The 24,462-nt window shown below is 49.6% G+C and overlaps 1 protein-coding gene and 2 long non-coding RNA genes across 3 annotated transcripts in view; 1 reads left to right on the forward strand and 2 right to left on the reverse strand.

The window, feature by feature from the left end:
• The first annotated feature begins 446 nt into the window (after positions 1-446).
• On the forward strand, positions 447-7,933 carry LOC118174581. The gene is made up of 4 exons (XR_004754698.1): positions 447-643; positions 2,374-2,543; positions 2,671-3,175; positions 7,802-7,933. It is a non-coding gene; the product is annotated as an uncharacterized LOC118174581 (long non-coding RNA).
• Positions 7,934-12,799: 4,866 nt separating this feature from the next.
• On the reverse strand, positions 12,800-14,785 carry LOC118174292. Its single transcript, XR_004754602.1, has 2 exons — positions 13,861-14,785; positions 12,800-13,770 (listed from the first exon to the last, which is right to left on the reverse strand). It is a non-coding gene; the product is annotated as an uncharacterized LOC118174292 (long non-coding RNA).
• A 4,520-nt stretch (positions 14,786-19,305) lies between these two features.
• LOC118174447 (heparan sulfate glucosamine 3-O-sulfotransferase 4-like) overlaps positions 19,306-24,462 on the reverse strand; it is a gene marked incomplete at its 5' end in the record, with an annotated part of 63,588 nt that continues 58,431 nt past the window's right edge. Inside the window, one exon of the mRNA XM_035339796.1 lies at positions 19,306-23,376. Within this exon, the coding sequence (XP_035195687.1) occupies positions 22,740-23,376 (637 nt within the window). The remainder of the gene's footprint in view (positions 23,377-24,462) is intronic.

A 24,462-nucleotide genomic window follows, 5' to 3' on the forward strand; every position in this document is an offset into this window, starting at 1 on the left:
CTTGTCCACAGCCCTGAAAGAGGCTGCAGGCACAGTGAGCGTGGTTCTGGTGCCTGGCCTCGTGCTACAACCCCTTGGGCTGGCCTCGTTTTCAGCAAAACCCCTCTGGGCTGGGAGGCAGCTGCCTGTGGTGCAGAGGATGGGAGCCGCACCTGGCTGGGACCCAGGGGCAGCATGAAGCTGCTGCACAGGAGAAAGAGAGGGGCAACTGGGAAGGGAACTACCCCCCTGCTTCAGCTGTCCATAATGTCACCTGAAAGTTTTCCTGGGGCTAAAGTAACACCAGACCATGTCTCTGTGCAGTGCTCCCCTCCCTACAAGCATGGAAAAAAAAAAAAAAAAAAAAAAAGTGATGACGATCAGTCTGTGCATCATTTAGATAAAACAAATGCTTTTAAAATGTCAGTAACAGGGTAATCGAAGTGTCCAGCCTGGCCTCACCACTTCTGCTTGGCTTATTGAAGGCAGAGGCCACTTGTCTGGCAGGGTAGCAGCTCCAGAGGGGCCACAGCTGCCGCCTGTCAGGGCTCAGGGGCTGCAGCTGCTGGGCAGTTTACAAAGGGAAGGGGGCCAGGGCTTGGTGCTGCTGAGGGTTGTGCCCTGCCGGTGATGGAGGCTAGTGGTACTGGGGCTTGTTCTCCACGTGGGTGCTGGGGGTGTGCTGCTGCGGGCCCTTCCCTGGCATGGGGTGGGGGTCCTGCTCGTGGTAGGCGCTGAGAGCGGTGCTACCAGCTACCTCTGGTTGCTCCTGGTGTCACGGGACTGTGCAGCTTGCTTGTCTTGCTCCAAAACAGAGCAGAAATTGATATCACCTTAAATAGCATGGGCTCTGCAATTGATGCTTTGCACACTCTGAAATGAGGATGCACTGGGAAGAAAAGAGCGTCTGTGTGCAGTGTGGCCCAAGAAGGGTGAGGCAGGAAAACTTACCTTAAAATAACTTAGAAAGTCAGTCTCTTTCCTCCTACGGCAGAGGAGTAATTACTGCTTTGTAAAGCTTTTAATTTTTTTTAACACTGCATATAAATACTGCTGCTCAAGAGTTCAGAGGCAGGGATTTTAAATCTAATCCACATTTAACAAGGCTATTAAAGAAAATGTTTAAGCTGCCAGAATTTAACTGATTACAATATTTAATAAATCTTACCAAAAAAAAAAGTCTTTTAAAAAAAAAGGCAGCAAGGAGCCAAGATCACATGGCTTTTATATATGCACTACTGAGAATGCTTTAATGGGAAATGGAAACCTAAAAGATGCAATAATCCTGCCAAAAACGCCCGCAAATGTATTATAAAAATGTTTAAAGCTCCATTTAAGTTTTTCTAATTAACTTGATAATGACACCAGCATCCCCTCTCTATCAGTCTCCTGGTAGATCAGATGCATCTTGATTGTTAGAGCAATCTTAAGAGTGTGAGAAAAGTGAGATTTTTTTGCCGTTCCTCCAGGAGCCTAGGGCAATGCTTTCGGCTATCCTGCAGCGCTTGGGTTGTGTTGGCTGCAGTTGCTTGGCTCAGGGTGAGAAGCTTTGCTCTGGAAGCAGCTGGCGCCCTGGGGGCAGGGGGTGCCCTGCTTGCCCCCTGCCTCCAGCAGTTGGGGTCTTTCTGCTGGCAGTCAGCAAAAGGCAATGGCCAGAAGCTGCTGCTGCCGGGTGGTCCGGGCAGGGGCTGTGGAGCTCCGTACAGCTCTGGTTTCCAGGGGGGCTGCAGGGCACTGCTTCCTGGGGGATCTCAAATGGAGCAGGACTCCACCAGGCAGCTACCCCTCAGCTGGAGTTCTGTAGGCTATGCCACATTCTCATGGACAGCAGGGGCCCTGTGGGGTCCCTGCCACTGTCCTCAGAGCATCAGGTGTAGGCTTTAACAGCATCTGTGTCTGGCTGGGCTGCTGGGGTCAACTCAGCATGTGGATGGGGAAGGGGAATCAGGTCTCTGCCAAGAGGTGTCAGCCCCAGCGGAGCTTTGCTGCTGCCCTTCCCAGAGCAAGCCAGGTTCTGGTCTTGGTGCTGAGGAAGGGGAAAGGTATTTGGGAAAGGCATTCCAGTGAATTAGTGGAGGCATGTTTTGAGACTGCATTTCTTGTTGGCTGAGTCAGAGAAATGGCCCTGAGCTGCAGTATATATTCTGCAGGAGATATTAACTGTAGAAAATCAGAGGTCAAGGTAGAGTCATATAATTTCATGGTTGAAGACTTGTCTGTAGCAGAAACTTTGCTGATCAGGTGTTTGGTGTTGTAGGAGGAGTGCCCCTGAAGGAGCACTGACTGCATTTGGGGCTGAGGTGTGGTACCAAACACCCAGCGTACCCTGAGCTCTGACCCTGGCAGGAGCTGAGGGCGGGGGGCATACCTGCTGCCCTGGAAATCCCATTTCAGGAGTGCTCAGGCCTCCCACATCCCCGCATCTGGGCATAGATGTGCATTGCTGCTTGCTGCTCCTGATGCCTGTGCCAGGGGAGGTTTGCTCTTGCTCTCAGCCCGGGCAGAAAATGAGGGTACTGAAGCAGTGCTGAATCTCTTCAGATGTCCCCTGGAAAGGGCCTGAGGTCACTAGCTGACCAGGGCTCCTGCTGCCATTTGCTGCCTGGGGCCAGTCTCATCTAGGCTTTTCAATAGCAGATGTTCTCCTGAGCTTTTCATCTGTGTTCTTTGTCTCTCGTTCCCTCTCTGCAGCTTTCACACCTCATGTCAGTACAGGAGGAGAACAGCTGTGACACCCTGCGGAGTCCCCCGAGAGCTGCACAGGGAAATTCTCCTCTGCTTTTGACGGTGCCTCTGTTTACACACCAGCCTGCCTGGCCCCCACCCCATGCTGGGACCTGCTGCCATGCTGCTTGTCACCATGTCCCAGGTACTTTGCCAGGCTGCTGACCAGCAGGCGCAGCTTCTGGAGGAGCTGTCTGTGTGCCCAGGCCCCGCTGCCTCCTGCCCCGTGCCTGCCGCAGCTGCTGGCCCCAGCAGAACCCTGCCCTTGCTTGTCCGGGCAGCAGCACACTGGTGGGGATTCCTCACCAACAGGAGATTCGGGTGCTGCTGGATCTGTTCAGTGTGGGCTCTTGTAGAGCACAGTATTTTGATTGGAATGGCACGTGATATGGAGCCAAACAACTCACGGAAGTCTGTTACATCAACATAATTGCCTTAATCAGCCAAACTTGTAATCTCTGTGCAGAAGGAGGTAGGGATTGTTTGACAAGGCCTATTTTCTATTGCTCCATGTGAACTGGGCTTATCTACACCTGTTATACCTTTATGCCCCCCCCCCCCCCCCCCCCCCAGATTTTCCTGTTATGTTTCCCTTGAGATTGTGGTTACTCCCTAGTAGTTTATAAAATGCCTCTAACTCCCCTAAGAGCAGATCTTCTGTTCATCCTTTCTAAATATCAAAGTCCTTGTTAGTCTCCTTATTTTCCAAAACACTAATTTATTTCCCTTTGACTCCAAACCTGAATAGAAACAAGCAATGGGGTTAGGTGCTTTGCTTCTACCTCTTCCAAGGTTTCATGGAAGTGAATTTTTCAGGCATGCAATATTGTAATAATTATCACTAGTTCTGTGACAGCCTCAGCTAGTAACTGATTGCAAGCTCTTATCTGTGTGTGATAAATGAGCATAATGGTTCTGAGTACTGAACAAAAGTAACTGCTGAATGTGTGGAGAAGGTGCATACAAATCATGTATGTACATTTGCTGTGCCACTGGAAATAAGACCTGCCATTGTTGGAGTTCTTGTCACCAAAAGTCTGTAATCTTCTTTTCTTGAACCCTATGAGGGTATGTTCTGCTGTCCTATAACCTTTGTCTGCTTCCTAGATCTCCTGTCTTTGCTTGCATAGATGGTGATTTCCTTCCCTCCTGTGTGTACATCTCTATACCCAGTTGTGCTCTCTGCATCCCTGTGAGACAGCAAAACCGTTCAACCAACGTTATTGCTTTTTGCCTCTCCAGCCACCTGCTAGCCAGCCCAAGCACAACCAGACCAGAGCTGTGGAGGGGAAGGCATATGTATGGGGCGTTGGGACTGAATGTCCTTACTGCATGCTCTGTGGTGACAGCAGCACGTTGCTTGTGTGCTTCAGCTATTTACATAGCTTGCCTGCAGAAAGTGATGGATGTGCTTGTAATAGATGTGGGGCATGCCAGATGCATGGTCACAGCACTCCTGTATGCCTTTAGAGTGACAAGTGCTCAGATGTGTTCTCGTACTGTACAAATTGTCTAACACTTAGATCTGTCAGACACAAATTCATTAGCCAGGTATACTCTGAAGATACGATCTCCAGGGCTGACCCATGCTGTCTGTAGACTCTCAGGCAGTGATGATGCCAGCCTGTGGGCTTCTGCTGCTCTCATGTGCTGCTGCTGAGCACGAGCTCACCCAGCCTGCCTGTGCCTGCTGCTGTTGCCTCCTGATGGGGTTTTATTTCTTCTTTCTCCTCCAGTTCAGCACAATTTGATTTGCTCTGCCACACTTCACAGCAATGTTAATCTGCATTATTTAAACTGAGATTTACTACTACTTAAAGTTTTAATTTGGAAACTCTTTCTAGGATTATAGATATGTTTTCTTGCTATTTTTCAACACTTCATTCCAGCAGCAATATCCTACAGTGCCATGTGCTCATCTTAGGTTTCATGCAACAGATCTTTGCAGTGTGGTGTGCCTGTGCCCTGGGCTCAGCTGCATGAGCTTGGAGAACAGGGGTGGATTTGGTTCTAATCAGTCTCATTGGCAGCGTTCTCTTCTTCATACAGCAACTTTGTGTATGATGAGCAGGATGGCTTGCCTCTGTGTTGTGAAGGGTCTGTTGGCTCCACAGCCATCCAGACCCTGGGTGTTTCTAAGGTGGCTCTGGAGGCACCTTTGCAACATCTCTGCAGCCACTTGATATGTACCTTCAAAGAGCCCAGAAAAAAGAACATGGGTCTGCACCAGGTGTTGCTGTAGGCATTGGTGAGAAGCAGTCAGTGCAGGATTAGTGCTGAGAAGAGTGGAGAAAATGACTGCTATTTATGATTATCTGCTGTCCCTGGTCTGGGCAATGTAAAGCGGCCCTGACAGCACGTGGCTGACTTGACAACTATTGAGGTATTCGCCTAATGCAGCAATTCCACAACTTCAGTGGAATTCATAAAATGTGCCTCAACAGATTCCCTGAATCATCGCAGCAGGATGCCTAACCCCCATGGAGAGCAAGGAGCGCAGGCATTCCCGTTACAATAATAATTGTATTTCTGAGGCATGTCTCTCCTGCCAAAGGCCTAGCAGAGGTGGCTTTGGAAGGAGGACCTAAGGAGGAGATGCTGCAGGCAGACCAGGTGGCGTGGGGAATGCCCTGCTGCAGCTGCTGCACCCCTAGTGCTTCTGGAGTGGGGCTGCTGGGTTGAGGTGCTGAGGGGACTAGGAGCTGAGGGGAGCACGGTTCTGGTGTATGGGGACCTGGGGGCATCCTGCTCAACAGCCCTGCCCCAGACGCCTGCTGGAGCTGCAGCTGGGAACGAGTCAGTGCCCCACAGAGCCTCTGGAGCACCAGGGCTGTGGTGGCGTGGGCCAGTCTGATGTCTCTGCATGTTCCTGGGCACTGGCCTCAAGTGGAGAAAAGCCCTGTTAGCCACTTCTCTGGGAGGAGAAATAAGCCTTCTTAGAGATCTACAAAATGCTGTCAGTTTATAAAGAGTGGATGGTGATGTGGCTGCGCACTGTCTCTCCCCATGCTGATAGATGCCCTGGAAATGGCAGCTCATGACACAAAAGGGCTTTTCCTGCTGGGATCAACCCACAAGCTCAGGAATGAGTACGTTTATTTCATGGGCATCCATGAGATCCACTGCTGCTGATTTTCCTGTTACTGCTACAGGTTAATCATTTTGCAGAAGCACCTTGCTGCTCTGAGACAAAGATTTTTTGCTGAAGACCAAAAGAGGGAAAAATCTTTTTATTTTAACTAAGTTCTGATGTCAGGCTGCACTTGCTTGGTGACCTGCAACTCCCTGGGGCTGGCTTCTCTGGGTGAGCCCTGTGGCGCTGGGGTCTGGGCACCCCCAGGGCTTCCCGTTGCTCCCTGTGCTGCCATGCAGTCTGCACCCCCAAGGCGTCCTGCACCTGCAGGGGCACTTTTGCTGCTCAGGCTTTGTTAGTGGCACTTCTTGTCTCAGTGTGACCTGGGTGGGGGTGGTTTCAAACCATGCTTACATTTGTTAAAGAGGCTTCATGTATCATATGGGGTGGATACTTCGAAAAACAAGAGATCGATGTGAGTGTTGAGCTACTTTATTGGCTCGTTCACTTATTAGTGAATGTGGCTCCCTCCTTGCTGTTTGTGCTCAGAATGGATTTTTATTGCTTAATTCTCTGTAAGTGAAGTGCTAGCAAATTGTAAAATCCTATTGCTTAACATGTAGCATTAAGTATTGAACTAGCAAAAGAATCAATTACAGGTTCGGTCACTGATTAGCTTGACTTTTTATGGAATTTAATGTCAAGTCTCATTATAATTCTGCTCTTTAATTCAGAAAATACAGCACGTGTGGGAGGGATAATGGCTCGGAGTGGCTCTGCTCCAGCTCTCCTGCTGCAGTGTGCCAGCGAGATGCTCAGCACCCAGCTTCCAAGCAGCCCTGTGAAGTCCCGGGGGGGCGGGGGGGGGGGACAACAGCTGAGCCATGCTGCTGGGTTGCCTGCTCTGGGCTCTCTGTAAGGACAGGGCTGACCCTGAGCCAGCAGCTGCTCCCTGCCCCCGAGGACTTGCAGGTTCCCCAGCCCTGCAGGAGACGTGTCCCAGCCTGAGTCCTGTTCTCCATTTCTCTGCCCTCATTTTCTTGTCTGTGGAGGAACCCTGGATCTGTCTGCAAGGTTCAGGCTGCTTGCGCCATTCACCCTCCTGCACGCTTTTCCTGCTTACTCGACTTAGGGTTCCCTGCAAGCTGGTGAGAGGGGGAGCTGCCGAGTGAGCAGCTTCTTTGCTGAGAGGCTTTGTAGTGTGCTCTGCAAGCATGGACCAGCACCCTGCCACGTGCACTGGAGAAGAGCCCACGTGGTGTGCTCTGCAGCAATCAGACTTGTGGTTATTCCATTATGGTCAAAGGGTGGATGCAAAGTAATGTACATTTGGAATCCGAAATACTGATGAGCCCCCTGAGCCTCTTGTCCTTGGGGAAACGTGCAAGGAACGGCTGTGAGTAGTTTGCAGGAACCTTTCAACAAGGGACAGGGCTGGTGCCATGTGGCAGGAGACACGGGCACATCTTCAGAGTCCATCAAGGACCTTACATCTGTCTGACTGCTGGTAAAATATCAGTGTAATGACTCAGGGCAAGTGAGGTATGAGGAGGTATCTGAGTCCAAATTAAAAATCCTAGCAGAAACATTTGAATCAATTGTAATCAGAGTTTGGTCTCTGGAAAATCTCCGAGGACTGCAGGAATTCTGCGGTGTGCTCTGGCGCAGGGGGCTCATTGCAGCTGCCCAGCAGAGGGCTGAGCTGTGCGGGGGACAGCCCGCCTCGTACCCCTGCAGCCCTCAAGCTGCAGGTGGAGGTGTTGGAGGGCTGCTCTGCCCTGCGCACCGCTTGTCCTGTGTGCAGCTCCTGCCCTGCTGCCGCTCTGGGGAACGTGTCCCTGTCCTAGGCCTCCTCCTGGTCCTGCAGGCCAGGGCCCCCTGCGGCCAAGACACCCCTCCCCCTGTGCTGCCTTTGTTGACAGACAAGTGCAATTGGATTTCCAAATTACACCAGCTCTGATTAGATTCAATATCCCTTTTCTCTAGCCAGACAGCCCTTTAATTCCTTTTCTTTCGATTGTGCAGGGACCCTTCCACACACCTCAGACCCTTCGGCAGGAAATCTTTGCTCTGCAGAGGCTGCTGCGTGCTGCCGCTGCAATAAACCAGAGACATGGCTCCAGCACAAACAGCGGAACAGAAGCAGGTTTTCCCTTCCAGCACTGAGATTTTTGGAGGCTCCTTCTTGTCTGGCTGAGCTTATCCCCCTTCCAGGAGAAGCTCCTCTAGCATACTAATTTGTATCGTACTCATGCAATCCTCTTGCATCCTGAATGAGGATGGTTTGGGAGATTAATTTTTGTATGAAATGCATCAAAAATCCAATGTCCTCAAGCAAGACATCTGTTTTTCCATCCACCAAGAGGGAAGGCATAACCAACTACAGCAGCTCTGGGGTCAGCAGAGGGAGAAGGAAGGACCCCTTTGCTGCGGGTGCAGGGGCCATGGTGCTCACGTCCCAGCGAGGACAAGGTTTGGTCAGTGTCCAGCATCCATCGGAGCGAGGCGCCTGCCTGGGAGTGGTGGTGGCCTGTGGCCATGTTGCACGGTGCCTGCACAGTGCTTGGCACGTTCTTGGTTCTCGGCAAGTAATAAATAACAATAACGATTATGAAAGCATTGTGCATGTGCCCCTAGGGCTCTGCAAAAACAAACAAACAAACAAAAAAAAACCACCACCACCACCAAAACCTCTTACATAGAAAGCCATCTTAACATTTTCCCCCTTGTGTAATTCACAAAATATGCCCATAAAAGCAATAATTTATCTGTACAAGGGCAATTCCCTAGGTATTAAACCAAAGATTGATAGCTCTTGACTACCCTGTACTAGAAGAGAGTGAGACCCAGTGGAATTCCCTGGAACTTTGCATGAGTGCAGAAGCTTTTGGCGTTTGCATATGCAAAAATTATTAAATGCAAAAATATTTCCTGCATGGGATTAAATTTTGGGATAGTTCTGGTGCCACACCCAGCTGTGTTCTCCTAGCATGTTCATGTCTTCCCCAGGCTCAGGGACTTGCTTACCCCCAGGTTTTCAGGGAAGAGCTGAGAGCAAGTGCTTCTTCCTTTCTTCAGGATTGACTTTCACATCATAGCTTTTCAATGTACTTAAATCTGTGTGGTATTTAAAATTCAGCTATGTTTGTCAGAATTCAATTACCCCTGAAGATTACACAAAGATTATCAAAGTTGTAAACAGCAGAATATGCTCAGAGATCAATGAAGCGCAACAAAGACCATATTTAACAGGAGAAATAAAGGTAAGGGCATTCTGGCAAACTCTGACAGTGGAGTGTAATGTCGCATCATCGCGCTGAAGGTTGGAAAGTAATTGAAATCTATGTTATAGCACAATATATCCCTGCACAGATTTGCAGTCATGGAGCACAATTTCAGCTCTAATATTCAAGCAATTCATTTGGTTTAAGCAGACACAGGGTCTGAGTTGTTCTTGTTAAGTGTCGGTGTGGAACATCTGCACAGGTTGCTCGGTGGCAGCGGTGCTGCTGCCCACACACATCCCAAATATCCCCCTGGCCTGGCAGCCTCCCCAGGGCACAGCGGCTGCCTCTGGTCCCATCTGGGCAGCTCCGCTGCCCTGGGGCACAGCAGCGACCTGGGGTGCTGCCCCGCTCCTGGCAGAGGAGCTGCTGCCAGAGGAGCCTGCTGTGGCTGTGAAGCAGCGTGTGGATGTGATGCAGGAGCCTGACTGCCAGCCCCTCTTCCCAGCAATGCCATGCTCTCGTAAGAGGGATTTATTTGCTCCAGGGGCTGTGGCCCTGTTCCATGGGGACTCCTTCCTTGTCAGCACCCTTCCTGGCTGTGCCAGCTGCCTTGGAGCCCCCCGCAGAGATCTCCAGCCAGCCACACCTCCTTTGTGTTCTGTGGCTTTCCATTGTCATTTCAGATGCAACGCAGCCAGCTGATTTTTCTTCGCTTTAATATATTGCCACTATAATACCAAGTCTAGCAGAACAATGAACTCTAGAGGATGGAGATACCTTCCTCCTGTTTTGCAAACTAAACATAATTTTTATTTGTGCTCGGATTTGTGGCTCCTGCAGGCGGAGCACGTGGGGCAGGAGGAGGGACCCACGGGGCAGGGAGCCGGGGCCGAACCACTGCTGCTGCTGCCTGTCCCTGTGGTCCTCAGCAGCATTGGCATTCAGAGGAGGATGCATCCTTTTGTCAAACACTACGGGGGTTTCAGAAGAAACCCTTCAACCCAGATTAATTACTGTTATCTATACCCGCTAGGGCTCAGTCCACCTGCCTGCCTCTTGTCTGCTGCAGCTAGAACATACCGAAATTCTCATTCCCTCTCTGCTTTTCTTTCTTTCTCTCTCTCTCTCTCTTTTTTTTCCTATTTACTTCTGCTTTAATCTGCATATTATCATCAGTGCAAAGACCTCTGAAATAACATCTGACAAATGATGCCTATTAAAAAAACCTCTGCACTGTCCTCTTTCACCGCCTTCCAATTTGGACTAGCACTATAACTATGCATCAATAGACAAGCAATATTATGTTAAGAACATGATAAAATACCAGCAGCTTCATAATGGCAGCAGCCAAATGGTAATTTCTGCTTCAGAAATTGGTCATTTATTTTGCTGGTCTGTTCTTACGTTCAAATTAGATGAAGTTTAATATACTGTAAAATTGAATGTATTCTATCCTTTTCAACAAATATGACATGTATGAAATGATTTATGGGTCTTACAAACCTTAAAATGTTAAATAATCTCCTTTTTCCTGTGCCTTAAGTCGGTGATGCCAAATACTTTAAGTACAGAGAAGCAAAACTTTATTAGCTCCCATCCTGATCATCACTTTATTTTGCTGCATTTACAGAGGCAGAAACAGTATTTAACATATTAGACTGAGTTTAGAAGCAGCCATATTAATTGGTACATTAATTTTACCCCATTAACTGTAATTGGTAGGAAAGCGATTCTTCCTGGGTGAATGTTGTAATTTTTGTTCTAAATTTTTAATAAAGTCATGATGGCTCTGCAGATGCCTAAGTGAGACTGCTCCACGGACCGAACCCTTGTGCACCGTCGGCCTCTCCCCGGGAGGCACAGGGCTGCCCCCACGGTGTTGGCATCTCCCCAAGGTGGGAAGTTTGTCCTAGTCTGAGCTGAATTTAATCTCTGAGTTGCTTGCAGCGCAGGCAGGAGTAGGGGCTCCTTAACAGCATGAAGGAGAAGGGAGACAAACTCACCCTGGCTGGCAACACCCTGCACAGGTCCGTCCGGTGTCCCTGGCACCGTGCGGGAGCCTGCAACGAGGTCCCTCCGGCACTGCAGAGTGTGAATGAGCGGGGCTCTCACCCCCCGGCCCACCAGTGAGCTGCTCTCCCAGCAGGTGTGAAGCTAGGGTTAACTTTCTGGATGGCCCTACAAAATTACTGGCAATATGCAAATCCCACCTTGATTTGAAAATAGGCACTTATACCTGTTAAATCTGATGTGTTCAAATGTCTCGTGGTGTCCAAGGCTTGTGGGATTCAGCTTCAGGCAAGGCTGGTGACAGCAGCTCCTCCAAAGCATGGGGAGACTGGTTGGATGGAGGCGGCTCTCCCCAGCAGGGTGTCTTAGCTACGGGTCAGGGAACAATTCACCCTCCGCAGCCCGGCAGCACATTAAACCTCCTAAGGTCTGGCTCCAGATCCCAGGGAAACTGCTGGGGTGGCTGCCCTGGCTGTGGGGTGGGGTGACGGATGATGTAGGAGCAGCTGAGGGGCAGGATGAGGGTGACATCCTCCTGGCTTACAGAAATGTAAAAGCAACTTGCCTCCTTGCCCTTAGCTCCTTCTTTTTTTTTCTTTTTTTTTTTTTTTCCTGATCAGCAGTTTGTCCCTGAGTGTAAGCCCAGAGCAATACAGGCTCCTGCAGTCTGTTGGAGCTGCAGCCCTGTGCACCAGGATAATTGAGAAGCCTTTTATTCTGTTTATTTGCTCTATATAATTTTTCCTGCTCTTGCTGACCCTTCTGGGAAGCGTTCCACCCTTCAGTCTCTCTGCTGGGTGCCAGAATTGTTCAGCTTAGGCTATATTTGCATTTCATATCCTATTTAACCAACATCATCAAGGTCAGAGCATACTGTTGAATCGGAATAGGCTAGAAGACAGCAGTACCTCTTCATGGCACTTGCAGGTTTCCAGGAGCAGTACAGAAACCAGACCTCCCCTGCCTGGAGAGTGCTGTGCCTTTACCACAGCTGCTGCCTGTAAAGAAGACTGTGAGCCGAGCACTACACCCCCCCCACACACACCTACCCCCCCCCCCCCCCCAAACCTGTGCCATGGGGCTAGAGAACACAAAACAGGCTCTCCTTTGCTTTACATCCCCTTATGCTATCACAAGGCCCACTCCCAGCCAGACCCTTGACAGAGACAGCAGCCCAGCTCTGGGAGCTTGCTGTTTGGCTCCTAGGTCCAAGAGCAGAGCCCTTCAGTCAGCCACCCGCTTCCTGGACAAGCTGTGGGGACTTCAAGGCAGCGACAGGGACAGATTGCCTGGTGCTCTCCTCGGAAAGGCTGGCAGCTCCGGGAGCAGCTGCTTTCTGCAGGACACCGGGTGGGACAGCAGGCCAGGGGGGCACATGGCACGGCCGGTCCTGGCAGCCAGCCGAGCCTGGGAAGCTCACCCGTGCAGTGACCAACCCATCCCACACAGCACCAGCGCTGCCGAGCGGGTGCTGTGCATCGTGTCTGGCCCTGGCCACGGGGTGTTGTGCCCACAGAGAAGGCGCAGAGCTCGTGTTTGACTCTTCTGTTAAAGTGTCGGGGGAAATTGAATGACAGAAAAAATTCCAAAAAACGGAGTAACCCACCTGCCCCCGGAAGACAGCTGCATTTATGCCCCATCTCAGAGCATAACCTCAATGCAGAGGCTAATGTGCATCTCCATGTGTGCATGTGTGTTTGTACAAGCATAGAGCAGTATGCTGTATAGAGAGCTAAAATATAAGGATTTTTGCATCCATGCACAAACAGACTGCTTTTCCTTTCATTAAGGAACATTTCAGATGGAAAAGTAGCTGGATTTCTGATGTGAAAAAACAATTCTGCTGAAGACTGAGAGCTGTTTAGAATAAATGCCAGACACTGTGTGATGGAGACATTGCATGGAGACTTAATGCTGGTCACATCTCTCTTCTCTGCCAGTAAGTCAAGGATGTGTCTTTGCTATTGTATTTGGTGACTCATCTTTCAAATAATCATCTCTGTGAGAATTTTGTGCCAAGATGAAAAAATGCCAGGATCCCAGAAGTGTGTGTGTGTTTTCCTCTGAGCACACCCTAGGAGGGAGCTATGGGGCAGCTCTGCTCTTTCTTCCCCACGGCAGGCAGGGTGGAGGGGGGATGAGGGCTGGCATTGTCCGGTTGCTGTGCAGCCCCTGGTTTGGGTGCGGGATGAGGAGCAAGCAAACACAAATTCTGGCAGATTGCACTGCTGCTTCTCAGTGGTACCACTTACCATGGTTTGAGTCAAGAACAGGGTCAGGCACCCCAGGGCACCTGCAAAACCTGTGGGCATGAGGCAGCTGGTGACACACCTGCCATGTGTGTGCATGCCCACCTGCCTCAGGGCTGGAGCTGTGACTGCAGCGAGCATCCAGCAGCACCCAGAGGCTTCCCTCAGCCCAGGAGCAAAATATGCAGATTAGCTGAGTAAGTGAAGTGCAGTATGCTAATTAATTCAACAGACTCACTGTTCCATAACATCAAACCTACACAAGGAGGATGTGCTTGAATTAGCTTCCCCTGGAAAACATTTGCTTGCTGCTTAACAAAAAGTTACACAAACTTATTAAATACTTAAAAAGAATGCAAATATGAAAGAAACTGTAGGTGCTGTGTGGGCTAAATCCAAGCAGCTGTCCCCAGAGACAGAGCAGGATTCCTCAGTGGCACCGAGAAGGCTTCAGCAGGACAAATGTGCCTGTGATCCTGAAACGTGCCAATAGCATTTTGTTTGTGACCTGGAAGAAACCCATAGTGTAAATGGCCAGGACAACAGAAGCCAGGCACCATGGGCTGTGAGCACCACCTCTGTCCTCTCCTTGTCTCACCAGAGTGGTAGCCACATGCAAAGGTCACAGGGGTGACAGACGTGTCCTTCTCCGGGAAGCTTTAAAAGCTAGCGCACAACCTGCTTCTCCTAAAGTACATGTGTAAAGTGCACTCACATCTAAAATGAAAACCAGCCCCGAATCATGCCTGTTTGGGCTGCTCTGTGATTTATCAGGGATAAAGCAGCCCTTAATGTGAGAGAGGAGATAACGGTGTGTGTCAATGGTGGCAGAGCACTCAAACACAGCAGTGTGTGAGCACCACCCTGGGGCACTGCTTCTCTCCGCTGCCTTCCAGCCATGCAGCCTCTTCCTCCTGCTCCATCTCTGCTGGGCTACGAGCCGACATTGCACACAGGTCTATCTAGACCCAGAACATTCAATGCTTGCCAAGAGAATCCAAAGAGAACTGCAGATATCACCTGAGAGCACTACCAAAATGACTGATGGGGCTTTCCAGAGCACAAAACAGTAAGGCCCCGTAGCAGGAGCATTTGCTATCACCTGAGTACAGCTGAGAAGAGTGGATGGAAGAGACTGCTTCAAAAACAGGAAGAAAAAAGCTTTAGCAGAAAGGATTTGACAGCTGCAATCAGACCAGAAACTTAAAGAGCTGAGGAAAGGAAGATGCAGTTGGGCAGAGGAGGTAGGGGAGAAAGCAGTACACCACATCTGAAGACATCCTCTGCACAAGCACATAAATCTCCACAAGACCTGTGCTCCTACAGTGATCACTGGAGCACCATGAGCATGGAGTCATGAGTCCATTATTTGGTATGACTCTTGGTATTTCTCAGAGGGACTTGGCATCAAAGGAATTGTCATGTGAACCTGGTAAGGCCAGGTTGGATGGGGCTTTGAGCAACCTGGTCTAGTGGAAGGTGACCCCCCTCATAGCAGGGGGGGTCGAATTAGATGATCTTTAAAGTTCCTTCCAACCCAAACTATTCTATTATTCTATGATTCTGTGATTCTACGATTCTATAATTCTATGATTCTATCAATTGAAAGATTCCCTGAAAAAAAAATAAATGAATTTCTCAGAGGACTTGTTCTTAGCTGCTTATTCTGCTCAGACAAAATCCTTTAAGAGGGGAGCATGGTCACCCCCAGTGACCTGCATATTCCTTGCTTTCATTAGCTGCAACTTATTCTGAGGACAGATTTCTGAGATAAAAATAAAAATCACCCATTAACTTTTCCTCATTAAACCAGAGTCAAGGCCCTGCTGCCTGGACCGTGCAAGGTCCTGGAGGTGCCGCAAGGCTGGGGATTGAGCACAGTCCTCAAGGAGGGACCAGCCTAGCTGGGGATGGTGGAGGACACGGGCAGGGACAGTCACAGCCAGCACCGTCCCCTGCCAGGGCTGGGCTGGCAGCTTCCGCGGGCAGCAGGGGCGCAGAGCTGAGCTGGCCATCGGAACCACCCTGGAGATGAAGCCCCGTGCGAGTACGGCTTTGCAGCACCTTGTATCCTCTGGGAAAAGACTCCTGCTGCCCTGCCATGCTTGGCTTTGCCTCTGTCGGTGCTGGGAGGCAGCCCTGACTGCTCTGTGGTACATGCTGCTGGGGCTCCCAACCAGAGCCCCTGTGTGCTCGCTGTGTGGCTGGCCCCACGAGCCCTGCAGACAGGCTTTGAAGGATGCTTACCTTATTGATGGGGGTATATTTATAACTGTTTATCTCTGTCCGTTGGGTGGAAAAATGCCAGATGTGTTGCTTGCCTTCATTACACAGACATCTCTCTTGTTATCTGGATCAGTGCTTTTGAGCAGTGTGTTACCACCACAGAAAAGCTCATTTCTTCTGTATGGTATTTGTAGGGTCTGCCTTACAGCAGTACGGAAAGCAACACCCATGGAGACAAGTTCCCTTAAAGTACAAATCTCTGTCCCCTGCTACTCTGGATATTAATACTGTGGGAGGAAAAGTGAGTAGTAGAGCTGAGAGGTTCCTAATTGGGGGTGCAGCAGGGTTGTTGGCATGGTCTGTAGTGCTGCCAGCCTCGTGCAAGGCCCCAGGAGGCTGGAGTCGAGGAGCCCCCAGGACCCAGGATGCACTGACCCAAGGGAGCATCTGCGGCTGCCTCGGCCCAGGGCCCAGGAGCACTCCATCACTGCCCTGGGGCCTCACACACAGCTTGTAATGCCTATTGTGGCTTAGTGTCATAGGATTCATTATGCTCTGTGACAGCTGTAAATCTGAAATGGATACAACTGCATATAGTAGCTATATGACAGCTCCTGTAATTGTTTCCTGGAAGCTAATACCACATGCCTGCTTTGAAAATGTCTGGAAAACCCACTGTCAGGAAAACCCCCTGTCAGTAAAGCCCTCCGTCAGGAAAACCCACCATGCTGGCAGAGCACGGCTCACCAGCTGGGCTCAGGATTGGGTTGGGGCCTCCAGGCTGACTGCAGTGTCCTGGAAAGCACAGAAAACCCAGATGCAGAAGAGGCTAGAGAGTTCTGCAGACGTCCCTTCTCATGCAGAACCAAGGAGAATGGCAAAGAATGGATTTAATAGAAAAAAAAAAATAATGTCTCTAAGTAAAATGTTTTTCCTTGTTTCCCATGAAGCAGTGAAATTTCTTTATGGACAAATAGTCAGAGTGGAGTCCATTACACTCCATGCTTTTTGCCTTGAAACATAAATAGCTGCATATCATATAAGTGTTTGTTATGAGGAAATGTGTATGCTAGAAAAAGTTGGACATTAAACCATTACCTCATGCAGAAAGCTATTGCTAAAGGGAGAGGATTACTTACTATATTAATTCTGTCCTTCACACTCCCATACATCTCTCTGCACATAATAACTTCAGTCACAAAGCGTTGTGTTGAAGGATCTGTGTTCTGTTCAGTTCCTGGTCCTCAGAGGTGGCATGTGGCACCCCCTCCAGCCCCGCTGCCAGACCCAGCACAGGGGCAGTGGCTGTCGGGGGGCTCCTTGTGCAAAGGCTGCCTGCTCCCTCAGAGGTCATAACTGCATCCTTGCTTGCAACTGCTGCTCTTTGAATTCAGTTTGCTTGGTGACCAAACGTTCACACCAAAATTTTGCTGGTGCCAGAAGCCCATCTGCAAAGTCTTTGTCTCTGATGGACACCTCATCCCAGGGCGAGCCTCCGGTCACATTTGCATTTTGCTGTGGCTGTGTTATGCTACAATGCCCCGGTATCTTTCTCCTCCACCATCCTAGTGCATCACCAGGCTATAGCAGAAAGTTCTGTTAATTTGTAGGTAAACCTTTATGTGAAAAAGCCTTCTGACCTGGCAGCCTCTATCTCTGTACAAGGTGCCTATGGGAAATGCTCGTATCTATTTGGCTATTAGACTTTGTGTTGCACCTAAAACTACACAAATATTACTGTTAGTATTTTAAAGCAACAGTGAAGTAATCCTCAGGTTACCTGAAGCTGGAAGAGCTTCTTAAAAGGCAGCAAGAATTTTCTAATCAGATTTTTTTTTTTTTTTTCAGTTAGTGTCTCATAGGGGGATAGTTTCCGAGGTCAGCAAAGAGGGGGAAAAAGCAAGCAGAATGCACTGTGAAAGCTGGGGAAGAGCATCAGTTTACTTTGATGTGTCTGCCTAGAAGAACCAGGGAGTGATCTCCTGTTGTCATGGGATGCTGGGATGCCTTCGTGCCAGACCTGCTGTGCTGCACAGGTGCAGAGGTTACAGGCACCTGGCAGCCGTGCCAAGCAGGCAGCAGCACAGGGCAGGGGGCTGGAAAAAGCAGTTTATTCATGCCAGCAAAGTTCTAACAGGTCATTTCTGGCTTGCAGCCTGGCCATCAAAATAACCCTTGCATTGCTCTCTTCCCAGGCTCAGTTATGAGAAAATCTCTGTTCCAGTACGTGAAAGCTAAAGGGTGGAGTGCTTGCCTGATGCTCTGATTTTGTCTGGTTGCTGATGTAAGTGCAGAAACCTCAGTGTTACACACAGGATAGAGTAAAGCAGTAAGCAACAGGGTCTTATATCATCATCTTGTATGTTATCCTTATTCAAAGGGCTCTGTTTGAAACCTGGCACCAACATATACAGAACATGTTGCATCTTTGCTGGTACCTCTTCAATCTGGTTTGCAAGACATCCTGGAGGATGTGACCTTGGAAGGCAGGCAGAATATCGAACCTGCATAATAAGAGCATCTCTGCATCAGTGGCAGCCTGTTGGGTACAGGGCAGTTAATAAATAATGAGGATGTCAAAGATAACAGCAGGAAAGTGGGATCAGGTAGCAGCTTTGCAGCCAGCTTTCTGACAGCCTCCTGGCAACGTCCAATTAAGAGGCACGCCTGCACTCAGCCCAGTGCAGAGCCCGTCCGGTGCGGGCGTTGGGGCGCTGGGATGCCGGCACGCAGGGCACCCTGCAGGAGGCTGTTTTGCAGTGCGTGCTCAAGGAAGGTGGCGGGGAGCATCCAAACACTTTGCAGAACTATGTAGGTCTCCCTGGAGACTCTCCCTCAGGGAAGTGAAGGTCTGGACTCACTTTCTCAGGGCTTGCGGAGAGGAGCAGCGGGTGGCTCCTGGGCCCATGCTGAGGCGTGGAGCCGCCTGCTTGGGATTGCTGCCCGTGGTCAAGCAGGTTTTTGTTTTGAGGGTTGGGTTTTATGGCCCCACAATTCAGATATTAGGAATCTGGCTACACTTGATGTGTAATTGATCTACTGATGACTTTTTAGACATCTGGTAAGATGGGACTGCCTTCCAAACATCAAAATCTGCACCAAAATGATCTCAATTTGAATAATAAGTATTCCATCGTTGTTTGGTAAATATACCCAGCGTTAATGGTGCTTAATGGTGCCTGTAATTGGTGTCTAAAGTTATTTAAAAGTAAATTTACTAGAAAATAATTAGCAATTTTATAGTTCACTACTTCCTGATTTTGTTGATAAAAGTTTTTCAGTGGTTTTATCAGATGACACAATAAGACCATGCTGTCAAATAGCTTTTTGCAAGCTAACAGGAAATTGTGCACACAATATAAGATAAAAAAAAATTCCCCCTAATTTATTTGCCTGGCAGCCAGCCCTCTCTCTGCCTTTATTATATACGGATTTATCCTTAAGCAGTGGCGAGCAGAACTTTCCAGGCACTGCTGGGGCATCTGTTCCTTGTGACCTCGGCAATGAACCCTGAGCTGCGAGGCCAGCGAGTAGGGCTCCCCCCCCCCCAACCCCGGGACACATCCTGCTGTCCCCAGCTGAGGCAGTGCACCTTGGGGCCATCTCCCCTCCCAGGTGTCTCATGCAGCAGTGAGAGAGCAGGGGCTGGCACCATGCCTGGCCTGACCCTGGCGCTCTGTGGTGCCTTTCCCATGGCCCGTTTGGCATCGGGGATCCGCATCCCCGGGGCTGGGGCCATGGCCGGCATCCCCCTGGGCTCTAACACCCACACTGGGCTTGTACTACTGCAGGGCCAAGGAGGGACAGAGCAGAGAAATGCAGCTGCTACAATGTTTTATTGTTTAGAGTTGTGGGTTCAAGTGTGCCATTCAAGATGTTCATATTGTTCAGGTACAGAATGACACAGACAGACAGAGACGTATTTGGGAGGAGGTGACAGCACAGCAGTGGGGTTTCAGAAAAGACTAACTCTCCATTTTCAGTCTCTGAACCATAAAGTACCAGCTTTTCCAGAACAATGAATCACCCAGTCTGTGTATAAAATTAAATATAATTTATGCTTTGCTAATTGAAATCAAATACAAAATTCAATTTCCTGTGTATTGTAATGCTGACATTTGAATAGTTGAAAAAAAACGTATTATTAACCCGACTCTCTCTTTTGGCAGGCCACTCTCTGGCCAGATAGAAAATAATTCCTCTGTCAAGGTGCTGCATTAGCAATGCAGACATAGCCCCTCACGTGGTGGAGAAGGGCCACAGGTGGGGTTATGTCTCAGAAAACAGAATAAAACCCCACACCCCAGGGAGCCCTCCCTGTGCCACTTGTAATCCCAGCTGCTCACGTGCAGGGAGCGGGGCTGCCCCTGGCTGCTTAGCATCTCTGCTCAAGCTTGAGATTGCAGCGATATAAAAAATAAACCTCTGCATATATGGCAAAAAGAATGAGGATCCAGAACAGGGGCAGGGTGGTGGGGCATGGTTCATTGCAGCGCCACCTGCTCCCTGCCCCACTCCCCTTGGTGAGCCCTCACTGCGTCAGGAAAAGGATGCAGAGCTCAGATGTGCCCTGTGCTGGGGCTTCTCACAGCTCTGGAAAACTCACCAAGTTATGGGGGTGATTGTCCTTCATCTGAGTGCAAAATGGAAGCTCCTCTCTGGCCCAGCTGCAAGCCAGCTGAATTCCCTAACTGGGTGCTTCATTGGGTTGTAATTCTCAGGCAAACACACATTTTCAGATCTCCTTTCCCTCCAGCAACAGGCATAATGAGAAGTGTGATGGAGGCTCGGTGGCAATCAGGGGGCAGAAGCCTGTTCCTGGAAGAAGACAGTCTGAGCTGCCCCAGAGCCACGGGGCCAGAGCACAATGCCTAGAGCACAACGAGGGCCAGGGTGTGCAGGAAACCTGGTGGGTTGGGTTCAGTGTTCCCAGGGGCTCACACAAACTCAAAAAGACCTTATTCAGAGACCTTGCTCCAGATGAAACTGTGTATGGGGCTGAGAGAGTCCAAGCTTTGGCCACAGGGGAGATGTGCGGTGCTGTGCCATTAGCCACTAGCAGCCGTGGTTATGAACAGCCACCAACCTGTACAGCCGATGCCGTGAGTGGGCCCGTGGTCCACGGCAGCCTCCAGCAGCAGCGAGGACCACCAGCCCAGCTGGGTCCTGGGGCCACGAGAGCTGCTGAAAGACTCCGCTCATGCCATCAGCCTGAACCCGTCCTGGCTTCAGGGTTGCAGCGCAGCAGGAAGAGAGGAAATTTCTGGCTGCTGGGCCTCAAAATGAAGCCCTAGTCCTCCAGTTGAATTCACCGGTCAGCTTGCAGCAAATTGTATTACAGCAGCTTTTGCTTAGGAGATACTATGGCATCTTAATAGACGTGAAATACCATAAAGTTATTCCTATTACATACTTCCAATTTTCATGTAACAATCTGGGAATTTGAGGATCTGTAAAAAAAAAATGTTATGTCAGGAGCTGTTTTAAAATCTAATCAGGGTGATAGGAACTGATATCAATTTAGAACGGAGTTTTGTGATGCCCCTCTAGAACAGGCCATGGTGTAAATTTTCAAAATGAATTCAATTCTTTCTACACCCAGTCCAAGGCACCAGCACCACTTTATAGTGTAATGAACCACATGACAGAGCATGAAACCCAAAGCAGGTTCAGCTTGTTACCTAACGTAACAATAGTTTCATTTGGTTAGTTGGATCAATAGGGTTTTCTTCCCACCTTAATCAAAATTGAGTCTTTGTCCTCCTAAAGCAACCTCATACTGCATCTCTGCTGCTTTCGAACAGCCAGGGACCCAGCATCTGTGAGGCAATGGGAGATGCACAACAGCCACGCTTGTCCTATGGCCACTTGTTAAAAGAGAGTAGCCAGCAATATTTGAGTGGACTTACTAATCACCCATGCGAAGGGAACATTTCCACAACAGTAGCTCTACAGTTTTTCTTTTGTTCCTTCTGTTTTTTGTTTTTTTTTTTTCTCAATAATGGACATGGAAAACAGTGGCTGCTTTGAAGTACTGTTGTCTTGCTCTCCACTGTTCCCAGCATGCAGCCTGCATCCCATTGCTGGAGGATTCAGTTTTGATATGGGTTTATTTTACCAGGACTTGCAAATTTGGTTGAGCATATGACTTGGTCATTTCCATTAGAAAACACACATATGTTGTGCAAAGCAGCGCTCACCCTGGGAATTAATTGCTTTTTTGTATCAGATTCTGAAGTAGAGATGAAGGCTGCTTCAGGATTATGCAAACCCTATTGTCAGCAGCAAGCAGCAGGGATCTGATGTGCAAGGTGCAAAAGTACCGCAGTCCCTGGGCCCCGATGGCCAGACCTGTGCTGTGATGACAAAGCCGTCCCCAGCACCTGTGCCCTGCAGTGACAGCCTGGGATCCCACTAGGAGCAACAAACCACTGGCTGGGACACCACACGGCGCCCAGAGCCCAGGCAGCAGGCGCTCTGTGAATGGCCTCAGGATATGGTTTGGCAGAGAAGGACAGGGGCTGGGAGAAGGCCCCGATTCTGATCTTACTGAGCATCCCCATAAATCAGAACGATTCTCTTCTGTCAGTGGAGTTACAGCCGTCAGTGAGAGGAGAATCAGGCCCAGGATTTTGTGGCACTTGGTAAATACTAGTTTTAGTGCAACAAGTAATTGGAACATCTGGTGCAAATGAAGTTTCTGTACATAGTTCCTTTGCAGCATAACTGGCTTTATTCCTTCCCCACACAAATACCAGCGTGCATGTGAATGCACGTCCTGAATTTACCAGATCTCATGCTGCTGCTTGACCAAAACTTTAAGCCAGGGCAGGAGAAATTGAATCTACTGGTTTGTCTTGTTGCTGCTGGATTTTGTACACCACCCTCATGCTCAGCAAGTGGCAGCAGGACATGCTGGTCCCGCCTGCCTGGCCACAAGGAACACACCAGCAGCAGAATGTGGACACGAAGCATCCCATCACCTCAAGGAGCTTTGCTCCCTCCACCTTCTCTTCCTCCCACCCACTCCCTGACCCCTCAGGAGGGGAGAGCCCAGGCCCTAAATGCAACCTGGAGGTGATGTGTCACTAACGTTTCAGAACTGGAAATGCTGTTCACCTCTGGCTGCAACCTTAACCACACAAGACTCTTGTGCTTACGAGACTGAGCCTTTAGCCCTGTGTGAGTTTTGGGTCTCTAATGATGATTCACATCTCAAAACAGAAGAGCTTTTTTCCCGATTTCTTGGTTCTACTTATCGCTTTCTTCCTGCTCCCACTTGAAATCTTGGCCTGTCATTTGGTAAAACATGACATTGAATGGTTTGTAAAACTTCCGCAGTCTGTGGATGACGTCAGGGTCTATTTTGGGGTGAGTTCGACCCTTGGACTTGCCCAAGCACCGGGGAGCACTACTGTCCTCTGGCTTCTTTAGACAGGGGAACCCCTTGGTTTTATTAAAATAAAAGTGTTTCTCTGTCACAATCCTCTTGAGGCCTAAAAAATCCTGGACCTTGGCCATCTCCCCAGCTGGGTCAGTGATGAGCCTCTCGCCACTGACAAAAAGGATCTGGGACAGAGGGAAGTACTGGAGCCAGTTCTCCAGGTGCAGTGCGTAGATGCCAATGCGGATGGCACTCCAGGAGGCGTCGATCAGCCCCAGGGTCCGGTTCTTGAAGGCCAGCACCTCAAAGGTGGGGATCTCTGGCTTCTTGGAGAGAGTCTGTGTGTAGTCTGAGATGGCACGGGTGACTGGGTTCCTCACCACCACGATCAGCTTCGTGTCCTTGGCCATGGAGTGAATGCGCCGGGGGGCCTCGTTGGTCACGAAATAGCTGGGCGTCTTCTCCATGGTGATCTGTCCATCCAGGGTCTTGGGCATCACGTTCCTGCACAGAAGCAGAGGGAGGAATGGTTAAGCAGTGGCCAGGCATGGGCAGTACCTGGGGTGCCCTCCTGCCCTGTGCAGGTATCAGCAGGACATTCAGGAGGAACGCTGCAGGCCCCAGGGACCAAGCACTTATGGTTTTGTTTCTCCTCAGCCCCTGGACATGGTGGGCACCTGAAGTGTTAAATTAGCCTTGGTAACACATTATACAGTCAATTCGCCATAGGCAAATGTAGACAAAAGTTAATTGACAATAAACCTGTACAATACCTGTCTGTTCAGCAAGCCATCTGCTTCCATTTGCTCAATTAAGTCTATTCACTTCAGAGCCTTGTACCGGAGTGGTGCAGTTAGGATTACACAAGACCTTTTTGTTATGATGACATGCTTTTAAATGTCTCAGCTAATAAAACTTAATACAGAATAAGATCCCCTGCTTCTAGTACAATAATTAATTTTATTTACTATCTTGTGTGTGAGAAAGAATGACTTTTCTTTTATCTCTAATTCACATGCTCTGTCAATAATTAATTGCTGCTGGGTTTTGAGCTTCCTGTGCAAGCACTTTTATTAGCCAAAAGGAATTTGCCTACTGGATAAATTAGCATGTAGCAAGACTTTCCTGGATAGCATATTACCATATTGTAAAATGAAAATCCAGCAAGATAGCATTTATATCTAAGAAAATGAAGAGGTAAATGCTTGTCCCAGCTGCCCCCAGTTGAAGATTATCATAGCAAGCCGGAAGGTATTAAGAGATGTCCCCTGAAAGCGCACTATAGCCTCTTTCGAGCCTCACGAGCTGCCGGGTGCCAAGGATGCTGGTGGCAGAGCGGCAGCAAGCAGCTCTCCCCCTGGCCCAGCCCCTACCCATGGGCTCCAGTCCCGTATGGCCACGGTGGCTCATGGCGTGTGCTGCAGCAACGAGCAGTGGGGGCTCCCGGCGGCCAAGCCCCATCCCACACCGCAGCCTGGCACAGCACCCTGCAGATCACGGCACAGCCGCCCTCTGCACCAAGCGCGTGGGGCTTGGGTGAAGCGCCAGGCTATGGGGCGGCAGCCACAGCACCCACACCCATGTCTGCGA

Source organism: Oxyura jamaicensis, chromosome 14 (genome assembly GCF_011077185.1).
Source record: "Oxyura jamaicensis isolate SHBP4307 breed ruddy duck chromosome 14, BPBGC_Ojam_1.0, whole genome shotgun sequence".
NCBI classification, from domain to species: domain Eukaryota; kingdom Metazoa; phylum Chordata; class Aves; order Anseriformes; family Anatidae; genus Oxyura; species Oxyura jamaicensis.